The 23,005-nt window shown below is 44.7% G+C and overlaps 1 protein-coding gene across 1 annotated transcript in view; it reads left to right on the top strand.

The window, feature by feature from the left end:
• The window catches only part of Hadha (hydroxyacyl-CoA dehydrogenase trifunctional multienzyme complex subunit alpha), a 39,634-nt gene that overhangs the window by 14,015 nt on the left and 2,614 nt on the right, over positions 1 to 23,005 (top strand). Inside the window, exons 5-16 of the mRNA NM_130826.2 lie at positions 199 to 337; positions 1,721 to 1,840; positions 3,520 to 3,622; positions 10,004 to 10,126; positions 10,785 to 10,903; positions 12,627 to 12,683; positions 14,971 to 15,080; positions 15,987 to 16,121; positions 18,245 to 18,416; positions 21,052 to 21,138; positions 22,180 to 22,320; positions 22,908 to 22,976. Coding sequence (NP_570839.2) covers positions 199 to 337; positions 1,721 to 1,840; positions 3,520 to 3,622; positions 10,004 to 10,126; positions 10,785 to 10,903; positions 12,627 to 12,683; positions 14,971 to 15,080; positions 15,987 to 16,121; positions 18,245 to 18,416; positions 21,052 to 21,138; positions 22,180 to 22,320; positions 22,908 to 22,976 — 1,375 coding nt within the window. The remainder of the gene's footprint in view (positions 1 to 198; positions 338 to 1,720; positions 1,841 to 3,519; positions 3,623 to 10,003; positions 10,127 to 10,784; positions 10,904 to 12,626; positions 12,684 to 14,970; positions 15,081 to 15,986; positions 16,122 to 18,244; positions 18,417 to 21,051; positions 21,139 to 22,179; positions 22,321 to 22,907; positions 22,977 to 23,005) is intronic.

Below are 23,005 nucleotides of genomic sequence, written 5' to 3' on the forward strand. Positions count from 1 at the left end.
GTGATGTTCTTGTTAGAACTTTGTGGTCAGTAGTTTGTTATGGAGCAAAATAAATTGTGTAACATGTTCCATTCTATGTTTGAAGACTCACTGCCAAATAGTGGTATACACTGAGATAAGTACAGAGTGGGTGAAGTATTCTACAAAATAGGTCACAGGTCCATCTCTCCTTTGTGTTCTTTTCTGTCGATATTTCAGCATGCTGGCCTCTTGTACAACGCCCCAAGAAGCAGCACGAATATCACAAGAAGGACAGAAAATGTTTGAGAAACTTGAAAAGTCACCAAAGCCTGTTGTTGCCGCCATCAGTGGATCCTGCTTGGGAGGCGGACTTGAGGTATAGAAGGATTCTAGACTGTACAGACTCTCGAACTCGCTGGTGGGATGTGCCACCATAACCCTTCAGGCTGCTGTCTCACCTGAAAGCAGTGAAAGAACGGTTCTCTGAGGAGAAGCCATTTCATTTTCAGCTGTCAAATGCCTGAAAGTGTTTAATTCTTAATTCATGAGAAATGGCAAGTGACGGCAAACAGTGAGCAGAGCCATGCTGTCTCGTTTACATCAGGGAATGAAGCACACCTGTGAAGGCCTTCTCATGTCCGAGGGCCTGCTTTGGGTTCACAGGGCAGAGATCCAGAAGTGTGACGTGAATTAATGTTAAGTTAGCTGAGTCTTACTTACAAAGAATGGAGAGAGAGAGAGAGAGAGAGAGAGTGTGTGTGTGTGTGTGTGTGTGTGTGTGTGTGGCGCGCGCGTGCGCGTCTGTGTGACAGACACAGACATACAGTTTCTTGTGAGTAGTAAAAATGATAAGGTTAAAGAGTTTTCAATCTGCAAAACTCTTTAAAATAAGGTTAAAGGGTTTTTGGTTTTGTTTTTTAAGACAGGATCTGACTCTGTAGACCAACCTGGCCTCAAACTCACAGAGACCTGCCTGCCTCTGCCTCCCAAGTGCTGAGGTTAAAGACGTGCACCATGACCAGCTGAGAGAAGAGATTCTTACTAGATTGTGCTGTGTTTTAAAAAGAGGGAAAGAGAACATTCATTGAGCATGTGTCACATATTGGACTGTATGTGGGGTTTTTACATCAATGAAGGAAACCTGGGCCTGATCCCCAAAAAAATTTGATTAACAAGAAAATGGTTTCAAAAGTATTCCATATACAGTATAGTTATACTCAAAAGCAACAATAAGCAAGATCTGTTAGGAAATTTTGAGTATACCTGATTGATGGGAAGGAATCATCTCCATTACTCTTACCTTAGCCACACAGGCCGCTGGGTCTACCAGCATGGGTCATTGTTACTGACTAAGACCTGAGGAGAATTGTTAGTTATGGTTGCTTTTGATTTTAAGACAAGGGTCTTGCTGTTTTGCTGAGGCTGGTCTCAAACTCATAGGCTCAGACAATTCTCCTGCCTCACACTCTTGTGTAACCAGAACTATGGACATACACTTGACTTGAGTCTTTTTATTGGTAAATTCTGTTGCCATCAGAATATTTTTAAGGAGACTAGCAACCTAAAAGGGAGCTAATAAATTATGAAAACAGATAGAGCAGGTGAATTGTAGAGGAGTGCCAGACGTCAGCCTAAGGAGTCACGGCCTATTTTTGTGGTACATTCCTCCTTTATAAGTAATCTTTAGACCTGCTAACGTAGGTGCCAAATGTTCCAGTTAAATATTCTAACATTCTAATTTTCTTTGATTTGTTTGAAGCTTGCCATAGCATGTCAATACAGAATAGCAACAAAAGACAGAAAAACAGTATTAGGTGTCCCTGAAGTGTTGCTGGGAATCTTACCAGGAGCCGGAGGTACCCAGAGGCTGCCCAAAATGGTGAGTTTAAGATTCCCCCAATGCCATGAGCTTGAGACTGCTGTACATAAATACCCCTTTACATCTACCTATTCCATCTTGTACAAAATATATAACAGACACTCAGCGTAGATTCAAAAACCAAGTAAGTTAGGAATGTAGAGGATCATTGATTTTTTTTTACTCTTGATACACAGTATCTTCTACACAGTATCTCTTAATAGTTTTTCAAAACCATGGGTCATAGTTCATGATAAGTAAGAGACAGGACTTTCCCATCCCCCTCTGATTGGACCATCTCTTTGCTGTATTCGAAAGAGACCCAATGAGCTTTTGAATTTCTAAGGAAGGTCATCCCTGGAAGCTGCAGAGAGATTTCATATCAAACCAGAGGGGGCTGAGCCTCGGAGCACTGTAGACTCCTCAGTGAGGAGGGCTCAGCAGAGAGACTGCGCACAAAGTTCATATAAGTTAGAGTGGGAAAAGAGGGTTTATTTCATTTGGTTGGTTTTGATTTGATTTTACAAGCCTCATTCTGTAGCCTAGACTTGCCTCAAACTCTTGTTCATCCCCCACCTCACCCTCTTGACTGCTGGAATAACACCCCAGACTAGTAATCAAAACCATACACATCTCTATAGAAGAAATGTCTACAAGATGTCTTGACATAAATAGGTTTGTTGTATCTCTTTACTTATATTGCTAAAAGTTCTTTCATTTTTTTGGTTTTGTTTGTTTGTTTGTTTTTAAACTAGGGTCTCTCTGTGTGGTTCTGACTGTCCTAGGGCTCACTGTGTAGACCAGTTTGGGCTAAAACTCAAAAGATCCTTTTGCTCCTGCGTGCTGGGATTAAAGGTAGACACCTCTACACCCAGCTGGTTTTGTTGGATTTGTTTTGGGTTTGTTGTCGTTTTGTTTTGAGTCAGGGTCTTCTCTGCAACTCAGACAGGCCTTAAGTCCATGATTCTCCTGCCTCAGCCTTCCAAGACCTGTACACCTGACTAGAAATCAGTTTTCTAAAATACTTTTCTCAGTTGAACTGCATATTTGTTAAATTCAAACTTCTCTCAGAAGCCTTTGTAAAAATAACAAGTCTCTTATCTGCACTGTAGTTCCAGTATTGGAATTTGGGGAAATTGAATCCATGGTTTATGCTACCAAGCAAACAGCACCACTGAGCTACATTCTCAGCACTAGAGTTTTGAATACTGTGTAAATGATGGAAAACAAATTGAGAGCAAGCTGAGTCTGCAGTTTTAGTTCATGTAAAAGATGGACTTCCCACCTCATTGGTCCCTGATGCGATTGACTTAAAGACACCGTAAAGACATTTTCTTCTTCAGCTGAGCAGCTAATATCAAAACTTAAGGGGATTAGTTTATAAATTCTAATTTACTAATAAAAGAACATAAAACTGACTTGCCTTTTCTCTGTTTTTTAGAAAAAAATATTAAATTTACTTGATTATATTGGGTGCACACGCACAGGAGTACCAGGGTATGCATGTGGAGGGCAGAGGGCATCTGTAAGGAGTCCGTTGTCTCCTTCTGCCGTGAGAGTCCTAGCTGTTAAACTCGGGCTATCAAGCTTGACGAAGCACCTTTACCCGCTGAGCATCTCGCCAGCCCCACTCCAGAGTCTGCTCACTTGGTGATTTGTAACCCTCATTCCCCTGTGCTCTCTCTCTCCTTGCATATCAGGTGGGTGTGCCTGCTGCTTTTGACATGATGCTGACTGGTAGGAACATTCGTGCAGACAGAGCAAAGAAAATGGGACTGGTTGACCAGTTGGTGGACCCGCTAGGTAAGTGTTAACATTTACTACTCAGTGTTAATACTGACTATTCAGTATTGGGTCCGAAAGACTTGCTTATTTTCTGGAGGATTTGATCAATTGAGTATTGGTTAGGATGAAACTCACAACTCTTAAGAAAGAAGTAACCATTTTTGAGAAGTAACATTTTCTCTTTCCTTTTTGTGGGTGAGAGGATAGAGTGAGACAGGGTTTCTCTGTGTAGCCCTAGCCATCCTGGAATTTGCTCTGTAAACCAAGTTGGCCTCAAACTTGGAACTCAGTGATCCACCTGTCTCAGCCTCCCAAGTGCTGGGATTAAAGGCGTGCACCACCACCAGCCAACAAGGAGTGATGTTTTCTGAGCGCTCATAATCATTTTCATCCCCAGGCTGGTTTCTAGTTACATTATTAATCATTTAAATACCAACAATAGAAGAAACAGTTCAGTCATTAGTGCTGCCATAAGTCACCTGTGTTCCTATCCATGCCTCTCTGGTGGGGTGTTCTCTGTTTTGTTGTTTTTATTTTTGTTTGGAGTATGTGGGATTAAGCCAGGGTCGTCTTGCATGCTGGGCCTCCCTGTGTGTTTTAATAACACAATAAACACACGAAACAGCCAACCTCACAATGTTACAAAAGATATCTACTTATGTGTGATTTTCATGCAATTTCTGGTGGCAGTAGGAACCTCTAAAGTGTTCACATCAGCTCCTGGTCCGTCTTAAATATCCGCATTAAGCAATTACTGAAGGCTCAGTGTGGTCGCTCATGCCTGTAATCCCGGCACTTAGCACACTGAGGCAAATGGACTGTAAGCTACCTTGAGCTGCATAGTACAGAAAGTTCCAGAGCTGCGTAACGAGACCCTGCCTCAGAAAAACAAACAGGAGCTATTTAGATGACTCAATGGGTGAGGGCACTTGCCACCAAGCCTAGAGACCCGAGTTTGTTCTCCAGGATCCACTTAGTGGAAGAAAAGAACTGACTCCTACTAGTTGTCCTGTGGCCTCTGCACACTCACTGTGACACACATATACACGCTTGCATGCACACACATGCAGACAAAAAGGTTTGTACATCCAATTTCAAGGTAATTTTTTAAAAAGATAATGTAATTTTCCAATTTTCAATGAACAGTTTGGTTTTTAACAAATAGACATAGTTATGTAAGTATTACAACAGTTAACATTTCTAACATGTAGCTTTTTGTTCTTTCATTTAGCATGCTTTTGGAGTACATTATTGTTATTGCATATATCTATAATTAGTTCCTTTCTAAAAATTATTACATTTACTTATTACATGCGTTATATGTGTTTATATATATATACATACACCACAGCATAAATGTATATGTATGGCATAGTCTGTTTATTCATTTGCCAAATGATGAACTTTGTGTGTGTCTAGTTTGAGGCTGTTCTGAATGAAGCTGCTGTGAGCATTGATTCAGAGCCTTTCTATGGACATAGTTTTCCTCTCTGTTGAGTAACACTGAAGAGTGGATTGATGGTCTCTGTGCTGTGTATGTGTTCATTTCCTAAGACACCATCCACCTGTTCTCCAAAGTAATTGCTGGTTTTTATTCTATCAGCATAGGACTTCTGGTTTCCAAGCATGTTGTGTGGTTTTAGTCTTAGACTTGGGTATCTTTTGTACCAATTTCTTCCTATTGTGGGCCTTCCACAGACCTGCCAGTGGTTTAAATAGTGCCATAGGACTTCTTGTTCTCTTAGGAGCTATTTATCTTTTTATGTGAGTGCTTTGTCTGTATGGACACCTGCACGCCAAAATAGGGCAACAAATTCCAGGATGCATGGTTGTGAGCTACTCTGTGGTTGCTTAGGAGGTGAAAATCAAGAATTGGAGACAGAGTTACCGAGATACTCCATGGCAAGACCAAATTTACACAATACCTTTCCACAAATCCAGCCCTCAAAGGATAATAGATGGAAAACTCCCACACAAGGAGGGAAACTACACCCTAGAAGAAGCAAGAAAGTAACCTTCTTTCAACAAAACCAAAAGAAGAGAGCCACACAAACATAATTCCACATCTAACAACAAAAATACCATCTGGACCATCTCTTTCTTTCTGTACCTCTAGGGGTGTGTGTGTGTGTGTGTGTGTGTGTGTCTGTGTGTGTGTGTGTGTGTGTCTGTGTGTGTGTCTGTGTGTGTGTGTCTGTGTGTGTGTGTCTGTGTGTGTGTGTGTCTGTGTGTGTGTCTGTGTGTGTGTGTCTGTGTGTCTGTGTGTGTGTGTGTCTGTGTGTGTGTCTGTGTGTGTGTGTGTCTGTGTGTCTGTGTGTGTGTGTCTGTGTGTGTGTCTGTGTGTGTGTGTGTCTGTGTGTCTGTGTGTGTCTGTGTGTGTGTGTCTGTGTGTGTGTGTGTCTGTGTGTCTGTGTGTGTCTGTGTGTGTGTGTCTGTGTGTGTGTGTGTCTGTGTGTCTGTGTGTGTGTGTGTCTGTGTGTGTCTGTGTGTCTGTGTGTGTCTGTGTGTGTGTCTGTGTGTCTGTGTGTCTGTGTGTGTCTGTGTGTCTGTGTGTGTCTGTGTGTCTGTGTGTGTCTGTGTGTCTGTGTGTGTCTGTGTGTGTGTGTGTCTGTGTGTGTGTGTCTGTGTGTCTGTGTGTGTGTCTGTGTGTCTGTGTGTGTCTGTGTGTGTCTGTGTGTCTGTGTGTGTGTGTGTCTGTGTGTGTGTGTCTGTGTGTCTGTGTGTGTCTGTGTGTGTCTGTGTGTGTGTATGTGTCTGTGTGTGTCTGTGTGTGCATGTGTGTGTCTGTGTGTGTGTGTCTGTGTGTCTGTGTGTGTCTGTGTGTGTCTGTGTGTGTGTATGTGTCTGTGTGTGTGTCTGTGTGTCTGTATGTGTGTGTGTGTGTCTGTGTGTCTGTGTGTGTCTGTGTGTGTGTCTGTGTGTGTGTGTGTCTGTGTGTCTGTGTGTGTGTGTCTGTGTGTCTGTGTGTGTCTGTGTGTGTCTATGTGTCTGTGTGTGTGTCTGTGTGTGTGTGTGTGTCTGTGTGTGTGTGTGTCTGTGTGTATGTGTGTGAATGTGTCTGTGTGTGTGTCTGTGTGTGTCTGTGTGTGTGTCTGTGTGTCTGTGTGTGTCTGTGTGTGTGTCTGTGTGTGTGTGTGTGTCTGTGTGTCTGTGTGTGTGTCTGTGTGTCTGTGTGTGTTTTCCATTTTGGTATTGGGGATTTTTGTAGATCATGCTGTTGACTTGGTATCTAAAAACTCCTTTCTGATTTAAAAAGCACAAACATGGGGCTGGGGATTTAGCTCAGTGGTAGAGCGCTTACCTAGGAAGCGCAAGGCCCTGGGTTCGGTCCCCAGCTCTGAAAAAAAGAACCAAAAAAAAAAAAAAAAAGCACAAACATTTTTCTCCCATGCTTTTTTTTTTTTAAGATTTATTTCTTATATTTATATATACTGTGTACACTGTAGCTGTCTTCAGACACACCAGAAGAGGGCATTAGGTCTCATTACAGATGGTTCTGAGCCACCATGTGGTTGCTGGGATTTGAACTCAGGACCTCTGCAAGAGCAGTCAGTGCTCTTAACCACTGAGCCATCTCTCCAGCCCTCTCCCATGCTTTCTTCTGGAACTATTCTTGTTTTGTCTGTTGAACACTGGTCTGTGACCCATTTGAGGTTAACATTTACGTGAGTGTCTTTACTGTCTTGCATACAGATACCAAGGTTGTGCACCATTTTTTTTTTTTTTTAAGAAAATTATTCTAGTTGGACAGAGTGGTATATACCGTTAATCAGAGCACAGGCAAGTAGATCTCTGTGAGTTCAAGGCTACCTTGTTCTACATAGCATGTTCCAGGACAGGCAGAACTACTTTGAGAGACCCTGACTCAATTTAAAAAAAAAAAAGGGAAATTATTTCTTCTCCAGTGAATTACAGTGGCATCTTGGTCAAAAGTCAACTATATATTCTCTTTCCAGTTAACTAGCCTTTTGTAGAGTCAGCATAATGTGGTCTTGACTATTGATTTATCAGATATTTTATATTCCTCTAACTATGATCTATTCATTAAAAATTATTTTTCTATAATAGTTGCTTTGCATTTGAATATAGATTCTGTAATCAAGATCATGCCTATGAAGATTATAGGTATAATAATATTTGCTAGAATTATGATTAGAATATTGTCTTACTGAGGGTTTCATTGCTGTGAAGAGACACCATAACCAAGGCAACTCTCATAAGGACAACATTTAATTGGGGCTGGCTTACAGGTTCAGAGGTTCAGTCCATTATCATCATGGCAGGAAGCATGACAGCATGCAGGCAGACATGGTGTTGGAGGAGCCTAGAGTTCTATATCTTGATCCTTCAGAAAAAGACTTTAATTCTTCTAGCAGCTAGGAAGAAGGTCTCTTCTGCACTGTGTAGAGCTTGAGCATAAGACCTCAAAGTCTGCATACCCAATGACATCCTCCTCCAAGTCCACACCTATTCAACAAATCTGCACGTGCCTAATAGTGCCATTTCCCATGGGCCAGGCTTAGTCAAACCACCACAGATAAGCTCCACTTAGATATTACACAGTATCCTTTTTATAAATTTCTGGCTTGATCACTTATAAATAACCTTTGTGCCTGTTAAAGAAAATTAATGATCTCGTGGAAAATTATGTATTTGAATGGTGTTAGTGTCAGGCAGTGCTGGCCTCATAAAATGAGTTGTAAAGTTTTCCTTTCTCTTGTTTTCTGGAAAATTTTAGAATTAAATACTTAACAGAATTAACCACAAAGTCATACGTGGGTTGGAGGATTCTCGTTTTTCTTTTGTTTGGTTTTGTTATGTTTTTCTTTCTGACTTAGATGACTTTGGGCTTGTAGTTTTGTTTATTTGTTTTTTTTTATAATTTTATTTATGTTCATATGTGTATCTAAGTGTGAGTATGCCCGTATGTATGTGAATACTCCTTTGGAGGCCAGAGAGGGCTTCGGCTCCCATGAAGCCAGAGTTACAGGGGGTTGTGAGGCATCTCACTGCTAAGGGAGCCTTGAACAAACGGGCTTTATGGAGCCTGGCAGAAAAGATAGCTTGGCAGCAGGGCAAAGTATCTTCAAGATTCTCATTTTTTCAATAAGAAGATGTCAGCTGATGCTCTGAGGTAAAGAGACTGGGGGGAAGGTGTCTGGGCTTAGAATAGAAATATGAGTGAGAATATAGCCAGCCTATGACCTGTGACCTGCGACCTTGCCTGCGCCTCCCCTGACGACTGTGGGCATAGAGTGAGGACTGGCCACACTCCAAGTGTGGTATAAGGATGACCTTATTTCCCATGCTGCATTCCCAGCATCGTGTCCGTAGCCCTCAGGGAGTTAGTACCTCAGTTGGTCACAGTTCTTTGCCTAGTAGGATGACCTTCATTCTCAGCAGTCCTCTGCTGGTGTTCTTTTCCTGCTTCCCTAGTGGTCTTCCCTGGCCCTAGGAAGTTCTCTTTCATGAATGTGCTGAGCAGGGCCGGCCACAGCCCTCCTGGGTAAACCTGCTGTGGAGCGCATGCTCTGACGCTTTCCACTTACAGAAGCCCATGGCCCTGGCTGCTGTGCAGGACAAGGAGACGGCTGACTTCCATGAACTCTCTGAGCTTTGTTCTTATGTTTGTTTTTAGTTTTTTTTTAAGATTTATTTATTTTACATATGTAACTACACTGTCACTGTCTTCAGACACACCAGAAGAGGACATTGGATCCCATTATACATGGTTGTGAGCCACCACATGGTTGCTGGGAATTGAACTCAGGACCTCTGGAAGAACAGTCAGTGCTCTTAACCACTGAGCCATCTCTCCAGCCCCTAAGCTTTATTTTAAGGATTTAGTTCTGATTATTCTTCTCCACTCTGGTTCAAAACAAGAGAGATAACTTACTGAAGTTATGTATTTGCAGTAAGCTCCTCCCTCTGGAGACTTTGTTTCCAAAGTACTTCAAGAGTGTAGACCGCTTTCTGTCCTCCTGTGCCTGGTTGCGTCAGTTTTCATTGCCCTAGATTCTCTCCTTTGGATTTCTCAGCCTCACCATTTTTTGTTTGTTTGTTTGGTGGTACTAAGGATAGAACCATGCTAATCATATACTCCACTGAGCTATACACATAATCTAATCCCTGCTTCCAACAGGCTCACAAGCTGGCAGAAGCCATGAATGGGAAGTTGGTTGCTGTTTTAGTCAGAGTTGCTATTGCTGTGATGAAACACTGCGACCAAAGCAACTCGGGGAGCAAAGGGTTTATCTGGGTTATGTTTCTACATCACTGTTCATCACTGAAGGAGTGTGGGAGCCTTCCTGTCACAGGTTTTGTCTGCCTAGGACTGGTTGATTTACATTCCAGTCCTTGCAATCATTTTGTTGTTGGTGTTGTATTTTGTTTTTACAGGACCAGGAATAAAATCTCCAGAGGAAAGGACAATTGAATACCTAGAAGAAGTTGCAGTTAATTTTGCCAAAGGCCTGGCTGACAGGAAGGTCTCTGCAAAGCAGAGCAAAGGCCTGATGGAAAGTAAGTGGCTGTGTTAGCAGCACACAGCAGGGCTCTGCCTGCCTCAGAAAGGAAGAGAAGGAGGCTGGGTGGTGCTTGCATATGCCTTTAATCCCAGCACTTGGGAGGCAGAGTCAGGCAGATCTCTGTAAATTTGAGGCCAGCCTGGTCTACAAAGCAGGGTCCAGGACAGCGAAGGCTACACAGAGAAATTCTGTCTCGGACAACCAGGAGAGAGGGAGAGGGAGGGGAAACGTATTTGTGCTTTATGAGTAAGCCTTAAAGGGCACAGCTCTGTCTCATGGATAAATCCTCAGCTTATACTGACAGCCATTGTTAAAAGGCCCGTTACTGGGGACTGGAGAGATGGCTCAGTGGTTAAGAGCATTGACTGCTCTTCCAGAGGTCCTGAGTTCAATCCCCAGCAACCACATGGTGGTTCACAACCATCTGTAGTAAGATCTGATGCCCTCTTCTGGTGTGTCTGAAGACAGCGACAGTGTACTCACATACATAAAATAAATAAATATTAAAAAAAAAAGGCCTGTTACTTTGGAAAACTTTAAACATTATTACAAGAGGGGATTATAGTAGTGTGGTGCTGTGGAGTCTGCAGAGCAAAAGGACAAGGCAGCCCTGGGTCATCTCAGTAAATAGTTAACCGCATTTTACCTTACAGAGCTGACATCGTATGCCATGACTATCCCATTTGTCAGACAACAGGTTTACAAAACAGTGGAAGAAAAAGTGAAGAAGCAGACCAAAGGCCTTTACCCTGCACCTTTGAAGATAATTGACGTGAGTCACTTGTGCACCCACCTTTCCCCACGAGCTCCTCCTCCTCCTGTGCTTTCACTGCAATTTCGAGCAGTGTGTGTGTCAGCGCTGCGTGCTTGCTCACTGCCTGGATTTTGAAAATCTCACTGGGAAGCTCTGGCCTTCAACTCACTCTGTAGACCAGGCATGCCTAGAATTCACAGGGCTCTGCCTGCCTCTGCATCCTGGGTGCTGAGATAAAAGACCCGTGCCACTACTCCCAGCTGATAATAACATTTCTGAAAAGACATTCCCAAACACTTTAATTTAAAATACTTTAAGACTTAGAACTTTCAGACTAGGAGATTCAAGAACTGGAGAAGGCAGGGCTTCATAGAGACCCTGTCTTTAAAAAGAAAAGAAAGCCAGGTATGTGTAATCCTCACATTCTGGGAGGCAGAGGGAGGCAGATCTCTAAGTTCTTTTTTTTTTTCTTTTCTTTTTTTTGGAGCTGGGGACCGAACCCAGGGCCTTGCGCTTAGATCTCTAAGTTCTAAGCAGGCCTGCTCTACATAGAGAACTGTAGGACAGCCAGAGCTACATAGACTATGTCTCAAACAACAAAAGGCTGGGGAATGGCCCCATTATATCGAGGATATTTTGAGTAGAAGACATGAGATTACTAATATAAAACACCGTCTGGGGATGCAGCTCTGGTAGAACTTTTGTCTGGCTTGTATAAACCTCTAGATTCAGTCCCCAGCATTGTAACAAAATTATATGAAATGTCATATACATCTGCATCCATATTTAAGAAAGATAGTCATACAAGATATAAAACAGCAAAAAATTAATACCGGGTTATCAGTGCTCAGAGGCGGCAGTCAGTAAGATGAAGTAGAGGCTCACGGGATCTGACCTGAAGGGGAGCACAGGGCAGGTGAAGGGAGCCACAGGCCAGCAGCATGGGCAAAGTTATGGAGGCTGCAAGTGTGAGGTTATTCAGGGAGCGTTTACTGAGACCCACTTCTGAAGGTGAACAGTGAGGTATCGGTGTGCAGCAAGACAGGCTAAAGTTAGTTTTAACAGGTGAGCAATAGTGAGCCGACCCGTTTTGCTTTGCCCTCTACTTTAGTTATTTCTCGGAAGTGGGTCAGAAAGGATTCGGAGAGATAAAATAGCACTATCAGCCAGCTGTCTTGATAATGGAGGATTGAAATCTGAATAGACTAAATACATTTAAGTAGGAACAGTCCTGCAAGGAAGCTTCCCAAGCAGAGATAATGAGTTTAGACATTACAGGAAGTCAGCGTGAGAAATGTAGATCATCTGTTGTTTAAAGAATTTGGAATTTGTTTTGTTTCCTGTCATATCTATAAATTATGGTGGTCGGGCTTGGGGTCATTCCTTTGTCCTTTCTACTTACCACCATGTATGGGATAGTGCCTACTCCAGATGTAAAGTTGGGTGGCATGGAGTTCCTGGTTAATGTGACTAACACGATTATGCACACATCAGAAGCACAGAAAAGCAAGCAGAAAGTGCTAGCCTTAGAGAGACGCTGAGAGAACAGTTTACGGTGCCCTTTCCTGCTGGGATCAACAGCAGCTGAGGGACAGTTGATTCAGGGTCTGCCCTTGCAAAGCAGGGTGTGTGACCTCCTGGGTGTGACACACAGCCTAATAAGACTGGTTATTTTACTTGGCATCACTTCACCTCTAACCATTATGTTGCAATACTAAACAAGCACGTTTGTGGTTTTTAGGCTGTGAAGACTGGACTTGAGCAAGGAAATGATGCTGGCTATCTTGCCGAATCAGAGGTAAAATGATTTTCTCCAGTTTAATTGTAGATCACTAAAGACCCAAAGCTCCATTTAAAGCTGGAAATGTTTATACTATTTTAAATCATCCTGTATATGAAACCTAGTACATGTTTTATTTACGGTGGTCATTCTTCTGATTACTCTGTGACTAAGTGGCATGAGAGTGGGACGGTGTCTGCAGTGCTTAAGACTGCTCAGTGATGAGAGTGGGTCTAATGAGAGCAGGGAGCAGCCACTCTTTCTCACTCAGTCATGTGAACGCCTTTAGTCTGCACTAGGGCTGATTTTGTTATGACAAAATGTATATATGTGAGTGAGCTGGGGATATAAGTCAGTGTAGAACAACTGCTTATAATATGTGCGAGATCTAGGTCCAACCCCAGTACTAGAGAAGTCGGGGAAAGCAAACACTGATTTACATGTATAGTTTACTAAGGCTTAGAGATTTCATTTTTATTGAATTAGAAAAGACTCTTGCAATCACACACAGACAAAGAAGCATGTGTTGACTAGTCTTACCCTTTCTCGTTTCTCATACGTTAATGGCGTGCCAGATTTAAGGGAGTGGTGTGGTAATTTAAGTTTTATGCAATCCTTGAACCCTTTGCTAATAGGATAGCAGGTAACCCAAAGAGCTAAGGGAACACTCTGGTTCCTCATGGATTGCTCATACTTTCCCCATACTTCAAAGATCATAAGCAGGTATACATACACAGATATATGTACATAGAAGCACATGGCTCACAACCAGTAATGTCCTCACTGCATGAAGTTGGCCCTCCCTCCGCTACCGTCCTATATGCACTACTGAACAAACACATTCAGGAAGGAGGATGTTAGGATAAAGAGGGATCAAGAGAGAGTGGGAGGGCAGTGGGGTACATATGGTTGATGCATTATATACATACAAAATGTAAAATTGCATTCTCCTGAATATATAGTTGTTGTTAGTGACTAAGTATACATAATATTTGCCTTCTATTAGGTATTATAGTTAATCTAGACTCAACCTGAAATATAGAGGATGTACACATACTGTATTATTTTATGTAAAGAACTTGAGAATTTGTGCATTATGTCTCTCCTAAGGTCCTAAAACCAGTGTTTGTATGGATTCCAAGGAGTGGCCATACTTGACTCTGTGTGTGTGTGTGTGTGTGTGTGTGTGTGTGTGTGTGTGTGTGTGTACATATATATACTTTTTTACATATATGCATATATGTATACTTTTTATATAAAACCACTTATCAAAACCTATTGAATTCATGACCTGATAGCTCTTTACCCATAGTTTGAATCCTTAGGCTATCCAAACAGAACATGCTATTTCCTGATTGAGCGTAGCATTGAATGTGCAGGTCATTATTTCCTGCTGTTAGTGTGTTAATAAGCAATGTTATCAGAGAGAGTCTTTCTTTGCACTGTTTGAACCCCACAATTGTGCCTGTGTGTGCTAGCAGTGTTAGTGCTAACACTGCTGTATAGCGATGGAGTCTGGTCCACAATTTCACTAGTGCTCGTATCAATCCTCATAACAGCACTGTGAATTAGGCATCCATTTCCTGTTTAAATTGTGAGGAAAGCTTGACAGTAGGGCAAGACCAGGGTGCAAATCCAACTGTGCTGGGAACCACTAAAGTGGGACTCGTCCTTAATGCTGAGATACTTGTAAAGTAGCAGTGGTAATGGCGCTGGACCACCTGCTGCAGTGGAAAGAAAACTGAAGTCACTCGGACTCTACTCAAGGTCTGCCTTAGGCTGTATGGCCCTAGCCACTGGACCCCTTCTCAGTCTGCCACTGCAGCCGGTCAGTGGAGGAATGGTGAGAATCCATCTGGACCTGAGACTCAACCACTGGCAAAGGTTATCACTTCTCGGCTGTACGAGTCTGGGAGCTGTCACATCAAAACCTCCTTCAAGGCCAGGTGTAGTAGCAGAAGCAGGTGGGTCTCTGAGTTTGAGGCCAGCCTGCTCCACAGAGTGAGTTCCAGGAGAGCCAGGGCTACACAGAGAAACCCTGGGGTTTTGTTTGTTTGTTTGTTTTTGTTTTTTTAAACTACTAAATTAAACAAAACAAATTTAAACCAACCCTCCCTCAAAGCAGCGGTAGGACGTGCCCCAGAGGAGGACAGTGAAGAGGAACCAGCAGCAGAGGTCCCCAAGCTGCAGCACCTGTGGAACTAAGGCACTGGGTGCTCCCTCTGCTGTGCAGAGGACGTGACGGAGGAGTCCCATCACCAGGACCCCAGAGTTCCACCTTTCCTTCTTTCTTTTTGCCTTTCAGAAATTTGGAGAGCTTGCATTGACCAAAGAATCAAAAGCCCTGATGGGGCTTTATAATGGCCAGGTCCTGTGCAAGAAAAATAAATTTGGAGCGCCACAGAAGACTGTTCAGTAAGCCGCCCTGCCTAGGAGGCCTGAGAATTTGCTCTGCAGCAAGTGTGTAGGCGTCCACAGAACTAGATTAACCCTCAGCCTCTTCTGCCCTGGGCAGCTGGGCCTTTATTCCAAGTACATTCTTGTTTTCAGAGCCTAGTTTTCTCTAGGGCCTTCTAGCAGCTTTCTAGAGCTTTCTCATCTCGGGATGATCCCCTGGCAGTCTGGTTTAGTTCTCACATCTCAGAGCAAAGGCACACTCCGCCTGGCATGCAGGAGCTCCAAGTTCAATTGCCAGCACCACACAAACCAGATAGGATGATGCAAGACTCTTAGCCCTGCACTCATGAGGGTGAGAAGTTCAAAGTCATCCTTTTCATGGTGAGTTCAAGGCCAACCTCAGCTACACAAGACTTGTCTCAAAAGAAAAAGAAAACACAGAAGCTACTAGTAAGGAGACTGAAGTACCCTGGCTAGGGCAGTAAATCTTGGGAGAAAGGAGAATGACAGGAAAATGCTAAAGTCACTTTGAAGTTATCAAACAGATTAGTCTTCAGACTTGCCTTGGTTCAGATTATACTTGGTTTCCCGTGCTTGGAGCAGCTGAGAGCTGGTTTAGTTCTGCCTTCATGGAAAGACTAAGTTTTTGAACCCAGTGAATTTTACATTAGTCTTTAAAGATCAAAAGTTTATTGTAGGGTTGGGGATTTAGCTCAGCGGTAGAGTGCTTGCCTAGCAAGCGCAAGGCCCTGGGTTCCCCCCAGCTCCGAAGGGGGAAAAAAAAAAGTTTATTGTAGATAGAAATCATCACAAGCTCTTGTACTGTGGCTGTGGTGGTTGGTTCATTGACTCACAGCTTGGGTAGTATTTCCCAGCAAATGTGCCTGAGATGTTCACCAGAACCCTTTGATCCTGTCCCTCCAGGCAGCTAGCCATCCTTGGCGCAGGGCTGATGGGGGCTGGCATTGCCCAGGTCTCTGTGGACAAGGGACTGAAAACTCTTCTTAAAGACACTACAGTGACAGGGCTGGGCCGGGGACAGCAACAAGTGTTCAAAGGGTAAGTGGCCTGTTTGTGCCAGGAGGTGGGCTGTTTCTGGGGCAGGGATGACGGCTTTGGTTTGTCTTGTTTTCATCACAGGGTCCTTTGCCTGAACATAATGGGCCTCATACTCTATAGTTTTACCAAAGTTTCCTTTGATTTTTTTCAGAAATACTAATTATTCTTTCAACTCTTTTTCTCGTTAATAAATATCATAGGTCATGGGCCTTTGAGTGTTTCCTTATTAGTAGATATTTTAAATGCCATTTTATTTTATCCTTTGGTATGAAACTAGTAATTCCCGGGTGTGTTTAGCTAAGGTTTGCATGTAGTCGCCCTGGTGGAATGGATCATGAAACCTGCACAGCTCTTCAGGCAGGGCTCAGGGAGAGCATGCGCTGGGCACAGGAGGTAAAGGCAGGGCTGGCAGAGGGCTCTCCAGCCCGCTTTCCTGACCAGAGTGACACAGCAGGGCCCTTACCAGTGAGCCAGATGCCTGAGGCCTACAGACCATCCCCATATCTGCAGCAAAACACCCATACAGAAGAAGTATAAATAAAGGGGAAACAAATATTTTAAATAAAACAGGATGACTGTTTTCCACCCACCCAGTCCCTTCTCACATGGATGTGCCAGTTTGTTGAGAAGAAATGGCGTCAGCTCAGCCACACTGAGGCTGTTTTCAGTCCAGTGTTCTGCACAGACATGGTGGGTTAGCTGGCTACATTAGACCATCCTGCCTGGGACTTTTTGCTGAGTGAGGGAGGGCATGAGTTTCCCAAGTGGATTGTGTACCTGGAGCTCATTGTCCTCCTTCTTCTGCATGTGCACTGCTACCAGTGCTGGCCAGGGCCTGGCAGGTTGGTGGTGTTGCCAGATTACAGTGTAAAATAAAAAGGAGGTGCAGCAGGTGTGTGCACCAACACCCAGTCCTCCCACTTCAGCATGTCCTGCAGTCACTAGAATGAAGAGCTGTCACCGTAGGGTAGCCTCATCCCTGACTTGTGGTGATCCTTCCATTTTCGTCTTAGGCCTGGTGAGTACCACTCACGGCACTGCTGGCCTGGGACCTGTTTTCTTTCCCTTCCTGGAAACAGTCTAACTCGGCATCGAGTCAGTCACTGCTGTTGGCACTTAACCTGCTATGGCTAGCTATAAGAAGGCCGCCTATGCTTTTAAGGCCTTTATTGGACAAAAAAATGTTTTTGTATGCATTGGTATTTTGCCTATATGTATGTCTGTCTGTGTGGGAGTGTTAGATCCTCTGCAACTGGAGTTACAGACAGTTGTGAGCTGCCATGTGGGTGCTGGGAATTGAACCCAGGTCCTTTGGGAGAGCAGCCAGTGCTCTTCATTGCTCAGCCATCTTCTCCCCAGCCCCTTACTGGACACTTCTGTGAACTTAGCTGTGACTTTAGTTTTTCTTTTACTTAAGCGAGTTAGTGAATGGGTTTTCAATTCATTCAGAAGAACATTCTCTTATTTATTCTGAAAAGTATGGTTAAGATGAACCTAAAACAAGTCTCTTATTCCTTGGCAATAAAAAAGATTCAGTAACTGAGTAAAACAATCCTTAGTGGTTCTCCCCGGGAAAAGACAAGTTCACTCAGTGTGTGACTTGTGTACTGAGAGGAAGTGGATTGGCAACTGAAAAACCTCCCTGGTCTGGAGATGTAGCTCAGTGTGAGAATGCATGCGAAGGCCCCGGGTTCAGTCCCCTGCGCTGGGGTTGTGGGGCAGTGGGAGAGGGGACAGTGCTCAGCCTCTGTCCTCTCGATTGTATTAGAGAACAGTATAAAGGGTACAGAGTTATTAACCCCTGCTGGTTTGGGACATGGTGGCAGGAGCCACCTTTCGCCAGTCTCACCCTAGACTCATATATTCACTGTCCTCTTGACGGCAACCCCCTGTTTTGTGAGGATTAAAGCTGTGGAGAGAGGCCTTTGGTGGATGAGAGCCTGTATGCCTGGAGTCCAACTTGACTAATCACCTCCCTCACTAGCCACTTAACCCCAAGTCCCTCTGAACTCAACCTCTTCAAAATGGCCGTGACGACACACCCTCACAAGGTGGCCGAGGCCATGCAGCAGCTGTGTGGCCGCCAGCCTCTGCCTCCTGCTCTAAGAGTGTGTTCTCTCTAGACTGAATGACAAGGTAAAGAAGAAGGCACTCACATCCTTCGAAAGGGACTCCATCTTCAGCAACCTGATCGGGCAGCTCGACTACAAGGGCTTCGAGAAGGCTGACATGGTGATTGAGGCTGTCTTCGAGGACCTCGCTGTTAAGCACAAAGTGTTAAAGGAAGTGGAAAGCGTAAGTAAGGGCTTGTCGAACCTGAATCCCAGAGGACACTGAGCTGGGAGGGTAGACACGAGCCATAGAGCATGTGTGGTGGTCAGAGGGTAACTTTCAGGAATCATTTCTCTCCCCACCATGTGGGTCCCAGGGATCAAATCCAGGTTGTCAGGCTTGGCAGCAAGTGCCTTACCCACTGAGCAGTCTTATGGCCTCAAATACAAGTGTGTGTGTATCAGGAAGCTCAGGTCTGAATCCTAAGGGAAGAAAAGTGCCTTACACTCCTACGCACAGGTATTGAAGTGGAGATGGGGGAGGTTACCATATGTCCAGGTCCTGGCTGTGAGCTATAATCAGGCGTCTTCATGTCTGGGTAGCAAAGGGAGCCAAGGACGTGTTCTCCAAGCCATGTCATGTGCTCCTCTGTAGTGGTGCTCCTTAGATCCTGCCCGTGTCCTAAAAGTCCATTCTTATATTTTTGGTTGTGAGCCTAGCCTTTAACGGCTAAGCCATCTCTCCAGCCCCTAAAAGCCCATTCTTAAGATGGGGTGACGTGAACAAAATGTGTACCTCATGTGGGTGATAAGAAAGAAAGGAAAGACAGACAGACAGACAGACAGACAGACAGACAGAGGCCTAGAAAAGGAGAAATGACTGTAATCCAAGCATGAGAAAGACCACAGCCAGACTAGGCTAGTGAGTGGTATTGATCTGGCAACTCTGGTGCCTGTGGCTGTGAACTGCGGTGAAGCAGGCAGTGTTCCTAAGGCCACCTACATGGTGTCTCACAACCATCCATAGTGGGATCTGATGCCCTCTTCTGGTGAGCTGGTGTATGTGCCGACCGGTCACCCATACATTAATAAATACATCTTTAAAAAGAAGAAAGAAAAGAGGGGAAATCCAAAGCGTGAGGAGGAAGACCTCCAGCACAGCATCATGCCTGTCTTCTTACCCGGTCTAATGCTGGTTTTAAGAAAATTTCCAAGCTGAGTCAATTTAAAGTAGTAGTTTCTTACCCACTATGGAACTAAACAAACTGTTCCTGACATTCTTCACAAGACAGTTTCTAGATGCTTCCCTGTCCTTCCGTCTCAGTCATTTTCCTCCATCTCATGGACACATTGTTGAGAAGCATCCCTTGAATTCCTCCCCTTTTCACAGTCTGCAGTGTGGACAGGTCCTGTGGACAGTGCCCTAAACACCAATGTTTCCAGGGCCTCCTCCCATAGCCAGAATGTCTTCACAGCAAGGTCCTCCGAGAGCAAGAGTGGTAACTGCAGAACCACAGCAAGGCCTGAGGCCAACAGCCACGCTTCTGTTTAGCCCTGATTTACAGCGTGGGACATAGGAAGAAAGGCATGGGTGGCCAGGGAGCGGTGAGAATGTTGGCAGCCATCTTGGGAGATAGAATTTGCTCTTCTAGAGTAGAGGATATATATACCTCCTAGACTAGCCTTGAACTCACTATGTAGCCAAGGACGGTCTTGAATTTCAGAACCTGCTGCCTCCTCCCAACTAGGATGACTGGCACTCGGCACTGTACCCAGTTCATGTGGTCCTGGGGACCCAGCCCCGGGCTTCCTGCATGGGAGGCAAGCAGTCCACCTGCTGAGCTACACCTCTAGCCCCAAGAGCGCCTTTCTCTCACCCTGGATACCATGCTAACGGCTCAGAGAGCATGTCCACTGTCACAGGCACTCTGCACTGCCAGCTCCCATTCTACCCTGGTGGTTAAAACCATAGGATCCGGGGCTGGGGATTTAGCTCAGTGGTAGAGCGCTTACCTAGGAAGCGCAAGGCCCTGGGTTCGGTCCCCAGCTCCGAAAAAAAAAAAGAACCAAAAAAAAAAAAAGAACCAAAAAAAAAAAAAAAAAACCATAGGATCCTCCTCACAAGCCAGGCTTTGTCCATCAACGCCTTACAGCTCTTTGCTTTCTTCTTTCTCAAGGTGAATCTTAAAATTCATCTTTATCTGTCGTAATTGACATTTTATACTCAGCTTCTCAGTGTGTTAAATTTGTCTTCAACCTTGACTCTACTCTAGTGTTTGCATTCCGTCTGTGCCAGATTTGTGCAAATTTAACAGAGGTACCTTCCATATTTTTCACCCAAGTGTCAAAAAACTTGAATAAGTTGAGATCAGAGCCAGAAAGCTGAGCATCCTGTGTTAGGGACAGTGCAGGGGCAAGTGACTAAAGCTAACAGTTGGTAGAATTCATGTGCCGCACGCATAATTACAGTGGACACTGCCCTTCGGTGACTCTTTAGATGAAGGAAGTATACACTTTCTGGCTTAGGAAAGGTGAGCAGGGGTAGGGAATGGTGTGTTCTTCCAGACTTGAGAGCACCCAGGCCCACCTTGACTGAAACCTACCTCAGCTCATCCTTCTGGCGTTTGTGTAAGACATGTTTACCCAAGCGTTGAGATGTGGTCTGCAGGACAGGACAGGCCATCAGTAGAAGACGACTCAGTTAAGAGAACAAGGTCATCACAAAAGCTTTTAGGTAACTCACAGTGTCTGAGCAAGTTGTATCTGTGCTGTGAGCGAGTATGGAGGGACAGTAGGCTGGGCCCGGGCATCACTCTGTTGTGCTGTGACTGTCATCTCCAGGCCCCCCTGACAGGTTCTCACATGCTTCTCCCCCGCAGGTGACTCCAGAACACTGTATCTTCGCCAGCAACACATCTGCTCTCCCAATCAATCAAATTGCTGCTGTGAGCCAAAGGCCTGAGAAGGTAAACCAGACAGAGAGCCCTCAAACAGTGGCCTGCTGCAGTCTCACTGGCTGAAATTTTAGAATATGAACGAAGAGAAGACCAGTGTAGATTATGAAATGAGTGGGGCACTTCCCCCAAAATGGCCACAGAAAACCGAATGCCATGCTCTACTGGTGTAGGAGAGGTGGACTGTAGCTGAGAACACTTTGGTGGCTGGCGTGCATCCCTCATGGCGCCTACTTTCAAGTGTAGATAGACTATAAAGTTACTGACGTTAGAATCGTATTAAATGCTAGGACTGGGCTGGAGAGATGGCTCAGCAGTTAAGAGCACTGACTGCTCTTCCAGAGGTCCTGAGTTCAATTCCCAGCAACCACATGGTGGCTCACAACCATCTATAGTGGAATCCAATGTCCTCTTCTGGTGTGTCTGAAAACAGTGACAGTGTATTCACACGCCTGAAATAAATAAATCTAAAAAAAAAGGCTAGGCCCTTTACCAAGAAGCAATGTGCTGTTCAGCTACAGTACTGTGTGGTAGCTGCCTACGCTGGGTAAGACTACAGCTCCAGGCCTAGGAATGGAGGACCAGGGCTGGGGGACTACAGCCTCACGCTGAACCTCCCACCCAGGATGTGAAAGTATTACATTTAAAGTACTTCCACTGAGTATTTGGCATGCTGCCTAGACAGTTATCTTTGCTTAAGCAGGTTCAGGAAGAATGCAGTCATTAAAGGAAAAAAGCCTCACTTCTCCAGAGGATACCAGTTGCTTCAACTGAGCCGACAGACAGACTGGAAATAACAAAATAATCTCTAAACAGCTAAGGTTGCTAATACTAAGTCTGTTCTTCCTCCTCACGCAGCGTGTGGCTGTAGCACAGTCTGCCTTGCCTAGCACACTGGTCTAGGGATGTGATGTGAGGCCTAATGGAGGCAAGCCCAGGGATGCAGGAGACCACAGACCCAAAGCTCTGCCTAGATGAGCAGTGTTTCCCTAGGGAACCAGAGAGTGGTCTCCCACAGCACTGGTAATCAGTTGGTTGTGGCTCCCTCACCAGGTGATCGGCATGCACTACTTCTCTCCTGTGGACAAGATGCAGCTTCTAGAGATCATCACAACTGACAAAACCTCCAAGGACACCACAGCGTCTGCCGTGGCCGTGGGTCTCAAGCAGGGGAAGGTCATCATTGTGGTCAAGGTGAGGCCAGAAGCAGTGGCAGGTGATGGCAGTTCTGACACGATTTCTTGAGCCTCCAGATTTGTTATAATTCTTCTAGGGGGGTGGGGGTACCAGCCTCTAAACCACTGTCCACTAGGTTATCTCCAGAGTGGACAGTAGCACTGACTGTCCCACTGAGGTAGGATCAGTGCAGGAATGTCTAGGCTCTAGCAGATCCTCACTGGTGACTCCAGACCTCAGAGGTGACATGAAACCTAGACTGTGGGCTGGAGAGATGGCTCAGTGGTTAAGAGTACCCGACTGCTCTTCCAGAGGTCCTGAGTTCAAATCCCAGCAACCACATGGTGGCTCACAACCATCTGTAAAGAGATCTGATGCCCTCTTCTGGTGTGTCTAAAGACAGCTACAGTGTACTTATATATAATAAATGAATAAATCTTAAAAAAAAAAAACTGTTCGAGGTGGCTTTCTCTTCAGCATAACATTGAGCATTCTGATGAGAGCTTAGGTCAGCTGACGCTGTGAATGATGTCTGGGAAAGGGAGACTGGGTGTGGTCGTGGGCAGCAAAGCAAGGCCATGAGCTTCCTTCCTTTCCCTTGGCAGGACGGACCTGGCTTCTACACCACCAGGTGTCTTGCTCCCATGATGTCAGAAGTCATAAGAATCCTCCAGGTGGGTGCTGTTCTACGGAATGTCCGAGG

The sequence above is a fragment of the Rattus norvegicus genome, chromosome 6 (genome assembly GCF_036323735.1).
Source record: "Rattus norvegicus strain BN/NHsdMcwi chromosome 6, GRCr8, whole genome shotgun sequence".
Lineage (NCBI taxonomy): Eukaryota > Metazoa > Chordata > Mammalia > Rodentia > Muridae > Rattus > Rattus norvegicus.